The 7,500-nt window shown below is 43.0% G+C and overlaps 1 protein-coding gene across 6 annotated transcripts in view; it reads left to right on the top strand.

The window, feature by feature from the left end:
* rap1gapa (RAP1 GTPase activating protein a) overlaps positions 1 to 7,500 on the top strand; it is an 83,806-nt gene that overhangs the window by 33,976 nt on the left and 42,330 nt on the right. For all 6 annotated transcript variants that reach the window (XM_076277181.1, XM_076277183.1, XM_076277185.1 and 3 more), the window contains exon 3: positions 4,585 to 4,681. In XM_076277181.1, coding sequence (XP_076133296.1) covers positions 4,585 to 4,681 — 97 coding nt within the window. The remainder of the gene's footprint in view (positions 1 to 4,584; positions 4,682 to 7,500) is intronic.

Here is a 7,500-nt window from a genome sequence, read left to right on the forward strand (position 1 = left end):
ATGGTCAGTGATGACGATTGTAAATGGAATTTGAATAAAAATAGGCTGTGTATGTGGTATGATTGAGGCCTAAGTGTAACGGTAGCCAGCTAGTCCGTAGCTGTGCAGTTTGTACATTGTGTAAAACCTCCCTTAAGAGTACTTAAGAGTCATGCTAGTGAGAGTGCTAGCAGCCTGGGCTTTTAACACAATCGCCAGCACGTTTGACTCTCAATTCGAGGTGCTGTTGTTTGCGGGTTCGAGTGCTGGCGAGTGCAGGGCTGAGCCGTGTAGTAAACACAACGCTAGGTTACGCTAGGTTACGCTAGGCCGCTGGATGAAATCGGTCTGGCTCTGCGTGCATATTACTCCAGGCTTGGGAATATCTGAGGCCTCAGCTGTGTACTGCCCATGTTTTGCTGTCAGCGGAGCTGGCGTTTGGTACCCATACTCTCCTCCTGAGCCTGCAATGAGCCCGGTTAATTAGCACTCTCTCAATTAAATGGGCCATGTCTAATCGGAGGTGACACGATCGGCTGAACTTTGTTTGCTTTGCTGCACATAAACAGCCCTCCTCTGAAACAGAACTTTTTTTCTGGTCGTTTGGGGAAGCGGTTGGCACACGTTCCTTCTCTTGTCACTTTCGCTCTAGTTGGAGGAACCATCCTGAATTCATTCCCAGCTGTAAGTGGAACCTTTTTCATGCATGGAGGACTCTTCCGATTGCCCAGGCGCATTTCAAACTTGAAGGGGTGTTGCTGCCAGACACTGATAAAGTATGACTTCTCCAACAAGCATGAATCACTATAACCCTCCGCAATATATCGCCTTGACCCACGGTGTCCTGTCCTCTGAGTTGCTGCATTTTCAGGGGTCAAGTGGAAAGGGACACACGTGATAGATCATACACAGACTCATTTTTATGTGTCTTGTTATTCCATCAGTGCTGGTGATGGAGTACGTGCAGTAACTGTCACAGTATCTGAGAGACACACGTGAGTGTGACCTCTGTCGTCCATATTTATGTTATACATCGAAAAGCAAGCAGAGAATGCTTTATGTGGAGCGCTACTTTTTAGGCCCTGAGCTGAACTCACCCAATTATAAATGGCTCGCTTCCAGACATGGAGAAAGCGCTTAGCGCTGTCATTGATTCGGTCATTTATTGGTCTGCGGAAGTGTGTTGTTTTTCATGCCTGCAGGGAAGCCGTTTAATACAGGTGCAGTGAACACCATTGTGATGTTTGCATACTCCCTGAGGGGAAAAACCAGTTGCAGGCTGTTGGGAAAAAGGTTGCTTAATCATACACTCTGACAAAGAGCACACATTGTGAGCACATTAGTTCCCAGGGGTCTACACTCACCATATCTTAAGTACATACGGAGTAGTGTAAACCTGTCACTTCTGTAGATTCAGATCAACTGTGTTGCTGCGCTGTGTAGAAGAATCATTCTTTTATAAATCCCTTCTCCGTAGAAATGATAGTGTTTCAACATTACTGGAACTGTTTGCTCTGGCGATCCAAGCAATCGATAGTTTGAAAATGAGCATGGGGTTTTTTGGCAGTGAGTGCGCTCGGGCGGGGTTTACTGCAGCAGTTTGGGGATTGGACAGCTGGGGTCGCTTGCCAAATTAGACTTAATCTTGACAGGCTTTTCTCCCATACTTTCTTTTGGCTCCACAACGACAAGGTCCATTATAAGGAGATCGCACGCAGTAAATATTTATCGGACATTCCCTCCCCAGACTCTACTTACAGCAAAGTCAATATACTGGACATCATTTGGCTCATGAATAACCTCCCTAAAAAATTAACTCTATTCAATAAGTGGATGCCTTTCTATTTTATGTCCTGGTATACATTTTCATGGTCTTGGAGTCTCTCTCTGGTTAATGCTTAACGGAGCCTACTTCAAGGTTAATGAAGGCTTATGCTGCCTTGCCTTGAGCTAAGGAAGGTAGTTGGGGGTGGGTAATTTAGGATAATGCATTCATAAGGGCTAAAAGCCAAACAGGCCTATCTGCAGAATAATCCCGTTTCACTTGAAAGTGTCTGTCTGTTTTGATGGATGCTCCTCACCAGGGAGTGCAGGGCCTGTGGAATATTATATAAAGCAGGTGGAATTAGAGGAGAGGAGAGAAGACTGCGCTGCAGTCAGTCCCCCAGAGAGATGGCGGGAGAAAGGGAAAGAGAAGGGATGATGAGAGACAGAATGAGAGAGGGGGAGAGAGAGATAAGATGAGGAGAGAGGGAGAGAGAGAGGAAAGGCAGATGAGAGAGGAGGGGTGATGAGGGACAGAATGAGAGAGAGGGAGGGAGAGATAAGATGAGGAGAGAGGGAGAGAGAGAGGAAAGGCAGATGAGAGAGGAGGGGGTGATGAGGGACAGAATGAGAGAGAGGGAGGGAGAGATATGATGGGGAGGAGAGAAAAGTGAGAAAGGGAAATGAGAGAGTGAGAGGGAGAGAGAGATGATGATCATAAGAGAGAGGCAGGAGGAAAAGGTATTTTGAAAATACTAAAAATGCTTTTTTCAAGGGAGCGTGAAATCACTTTGCCAATCTTCCATCTATCAGCTTTTATATCCGAAACATTTAGCCCATTTGAGCTCCAATAAGGCTGCATAGAGAATACCACACAGAAATTCCCAAACAGCTCAAAAGTTCCACCAAGACAGGCAAACTTATGTGTGAGGGTGACTGTAACAAGTAACTGGGATTGTGTGAGTGTGTGGGTATGAGAGAGGTAGTGTAATGAGTTTGTGTGTGTGTGCCCTGTGGCCTGAATTTGCAAGGTCTTTTTTAGCTTAATACATTTAAGCGCAGCCAACTTTTTGAAAAGTCTGCCATTAAGTAAAGGAAATGAAATGCTGTACTGGAGCCCAGAATGAGATGATTGAGATGATTGTGTAACATCTCACAAACAGGTGTTTGATTAGGGGACACCAAGTCCCAGTTAAGTCCCAGTTAATCGAATCACGGTTGATGGGCTCACACTGTAGTGGGTCTACGTCTGACTGCTCACACTGAAAGACAGTCACTTTTATGAAGTCATCACGAAGATGTCTCACAGTATTTTTGCAGTATTTTTCAAATACAAAAATACACACCAGTAAAGAATTTTGATACAAAAATACAAAGCCATTTTTTTTTAACCCGATGCAATATACATTGCAAAGTACTATTTTGTATTTGAAATACATATTTGAAATGCGTCAGAAATACTAGAGGTGAAAAGAGTACAAATGAGAAATGAGGATGCATAGGGAAAGAGTAGGATAGAGAAGGGCAGAGGAGTGAGAGAGGGAGAGAAAAGAAGGAGAGAGAAAGAGAGAGAGAGGGAGAGTAGTAGTAGCAGTAGTTGTAGTAATGAGCGCACAGCCCCAGAGGACCCAGGTAATGTGTGTGTGTGTGTGTGTGTGTGTGTATGTGTGTGTGTGTGTGTGTGTGTGTGTGTGTGTGTGTGTGTGTGTGTGTGTGTGTGTGTGTGTGTGTGTGAGAGAGAGAGAGCCATGCTTAAGTGCCTGCTGTAGGAGGACATAAGCAGATGTCCCAGATCTCCCTTCACTCCTGCCCTTATCTAAAATATATCTCCAACTCCACACAGTCAGGGGGCAGGAGGGGGCTTGGGAGCTTTTACTGTACTGATGGGGAAGAATGCTGAGAGTTTATATTATTGTTGTTGGGCTGTTTCTGCTTTCATATCAGGATGTCACATTGGTCACTGCTCGACCAGGCTTATAATTGCTTTTGTCCAATGATGATGCCTTTTTCTTAGTATCACATGTTTCATGTTTATTTAGATAAGTGGAAAGAGTTTGGCATTTGGGCTAAATAATTTAGAAAGCTTATCCCAACACAAATAGTATTAATCTCATGTTTTGTTTGGATATTTGTATGAAATGTTGGCTTTGGTATTCTGTGTGGTATTTTTAGTGTGTGTTTTTGCTAATTGTTTCAGTGAAGAGAAGTGAAGGTCATTCTTCAGCTGCACCTCCGAGTCCAAAAGCCCATTTAGCCTGTAACATAATCCAATGCTTGCCCTCTATCACACAATAATGGGAAATCTAATAACAGTCTTTTGTCAAAACAACAGAAGTCCTACAATCTGATTACGTTTCCCCCCACATTGCTTGTTTGCTTTTGGGTGCATGTGAGGCCCCTGTGTCCCTCATGCAGCTGAGAGGAGGTGCAGACACAATTGGGTTGAAGTTTCTAGAAGTATCTGTCCTCAGAATCCCACTTGAGAAAGAATTCTGTCATGATCTCTCTCTGTACCGCCCTCTCTCTCTCTTTCTCTCTCTATCTCTCTCTTCTCTCTCTCTCTGTCTGTCTGTCTGTCTCAGTTTCAGCTGAATGTATGATTTATTGCCATGACAAAATGACAGACTCACTCAGTCAATAAAACACAGAAATATAACTGAGAAACAAAGGATTGTAGTTACAGGGCACTACCTCTCCTCTCCTACCTCTTTCTCTCTCTCTCTCTCTCCCTTTCTCTCCTCTCTCTCTCCCTCCCTCTCTCTTTCTCTTTATCTGCCAGTGTTTGCTGAAGCTCAGATCTCACAACGTATGCTGTCCCCCTTTCTTTCTCTGCCCATGCAGGAAACAGGATGGAGGGGATCCTCGGATCTCTAACACGCTAGAGCCTTCACTCTTTCCCACGTCTCCACTGCCGTTCAACTCCGCTGCGTTCCTGAAGGTAACCAACCTTAAGATCACCCCTGACCTCAGCTGTCTGTCTGTCTGTCTGTCTGTCTCCCGCACCAGTCCGACAGTGCTCTAGGATATGCCTGTCTCTCTCACTGACTTTCGCTGCTGTCAATGTCTCACTCCATCTGTGTCAGCCTGTGCAGCTAGCAGTCAGACTAAGACCAACTGTAGCCTTTGGAAGAATGAGTACATTCTTTTGTTTTTGCTAGCTGGAGTTTGCCAGTCATGATCGGCATCTTGCACAATTCAACTTGAAAAACTACATTGCCAGCCCTCATTAATTAACAAATGTCAATCCAGAGCATTCAAAATTGGATTTAATAATCCAAATCTTTAGCTGTGTGTGAGATTACCTAAATAAATACATAAAGTCTGTGAAAAATAACAATGGTTTCCAAAAAAAACGTTGTGTGTTAGCTTGTTGACTGCTAGCCAGCTGGCCCACCTGGTGAGGACTTTGCTTGTTTTGGCTGACACTGTGCCACTTACAAAGATTGCCTTGCCACGTCGCTACCCTGCCTGTTTCAGTTTAGCGTGTCTCACAAGGATTAAAGTTCTCCGTCGTAGGATTTCCGTCAATTTGATTTTAGAAATGTCATATTTGAGATCGATGCAGATCCGATGAGAAAAAAAATAGGAGGGGGGGGGGGGGCTGTCACCTTTGCTTTTACTTTTTTAAGGCAACTACAAATATTAGGTAAATGTTTAAGACCTAATAGTGTTCTTGAGAACTTTCTGTGTCTCAATCAGTGACCGCTCAAGGCCTACGTCAGCCATGAGTTTCGCTTGGTTTATGTTGTAGCTACACACTTGTCTTGAGCGTTTGCTTAAAAAAAAGAACACGTATGGAGGACTATAACGGTCTAAAAGTTGGATTATAGTGACACAATCGAGACAGCTGATGAGGTTGGCCAATCCGTTTAACTTTTTTGGATATGAGAAGAAGCGTAGGCTGTGTTTTTTCCGTGCATTAATGTAGACAATTTCTTACTATCGCGAACTCATTCATTTTGGGTGTCACCTATGACTTGAACAGATAGCCTGCTATGCCACCCGATGTAGGCTACTATTGTTACAGTTTTTAATCAATGCAACTAACATTATGTGTAAAGCGACGCAATATAAACCGTAGCCTATGCAATTTATTATCCCGTCTATTATGACAACAATGTTTTTCACAATTTGCGACGGAAGGTTTTGTCTGAGCGTGTTAACGTAAAATAATAATAATATTGTCATCATCGCGAGCTGTCGAGTAAGGGGGTCAGTCGTGTTTGTGACGCAGACAGCCTTGTAGCCTATTTTGCTTAGGCCTCACTTTTAACGACAGTAGGTTGTGAGTGTATGTTGACAAAAAATAACCATGCAATTAAAATAGTCAACTTAAAACGTTGCTATAAATTATTATTAATTTATAGCACAAAACCATAACCAGTAGGCCTACCAGAACCTCGCATATTAGCGTCATGATTTGTGTGCGTCTATTTGGCAAGGCCACTAGCTGTCATGGATGCGTTGTTGCTAAAGGAAGGCAGGTGTCAAAAGTTAAAAAATAAATGGAGATGGGCAGCTGTTGGAAACGGAGGAGAACTAACAAGCCATGGTGTAAAGAAATGAAAGTTTATGGATGCAATAGGAAAACGTTTTAGCACGCCACCAATCAGAAGACCGCCATAAGGTTAACGTTCGTGCACTTCAGGACATCTTCCCTACCTGGTGCAACTAGCCACCACGACAGATAGGCTACGTTTATCTATGGCTGACCGTTTTTACGTTTAGAAAGTAGGCTATGCATGTTCTTTCATAGCGCAACACGACCTGTCCTTCACCATATCGCAACCTCTTGTCAACCTTAATCTGTTGCTGAAGACAAAAGCGCCGTCTCCAGATTGTCGTTATCAAATGCGCAGACCTCCTGCATGAGCACACACAGTATTGCTGCTCATTGGAAAACTGAGTTGTCTGTAAAACTCAAAATTACCATGTTTTCATTAAATGCGGATGAGGCAACAAATGGAAATATGAACAATATCTAGAATGTTCTGATTCGTTACTTTGATGAGGAAATGGGAAGTCTTGCCAACTTGATTTTATAGATTTTACTTGGTGTTGAATTGCATATTAACAAGAAAAAAATCTCCCCTTTAAACACTTTTGGCGTGAAGTAATTAAATAAGAGTGTGTTAAAGCCTTTCTACAATATTGCTGCAGTAGAAAAGAACAGCAATGGCTAATCAGCAATGGTCTGGGATGGTACTAAAATATATTTTTGTTCATCAGGAAAACTCAATCTCAATCAAGAACACTCAATTCGCCTTATTCACATGGTGGCCATTGGCGGCTAAAACGAGGCTACAGTACACAAACTATAGGATTGCTATGTTCTATGCATTCACCTGTAGGTGGCATTAATTATATAATAAGTGTACCCTGTAGCCTCGTTTTGATTTAAACAATGGCCGGCGTGTGAATAAGGCGAATACTCCCTTTACTTTGCTGTTTGCATCTTTTTGTACATTAAAAACCAATAGGTCGCGACCGCAAAAGGGGTGCTATCTCTATAGGTAGATAAGGGGTGCTATCTCTATAGGTAGATATGAACAATACTGAAAAATATAATACGTATGAAAAAAGTTCAGTCAAACAATTTTTTTTCACTTTAATCCCTGGTCTCACTCTGAACAATGTTCCAAAAGGAGAGAAATTCACATCTCACCCCTTAAGTGACTACAGTAAGGAAGGATGGCTTTTAGATCTCCATTCCGAGTTGTCCGCTAGCTTAAGGCATGCTAAAGACGAGCTAAAGGA

This window comes from Alosa pseudoharengus, unplaced genomic scaffold (assembly GCF_046254945.1).
Source record: "Alosa pseudoharengus isolate Yale_2024_CS ecotype anadromous, Long Island Sound unplaced genomic scaffold, YU_APseudo_1.1 YU_APseudo_1.1_scf_9, whole genome shotgun sequence".
Lineage (NCBI taxonomy): Eukaryota > Metazoa > Chordata > Actinopteri > Clupeiformes > Clupeidae > Alosa > Alosa pseudoharengus.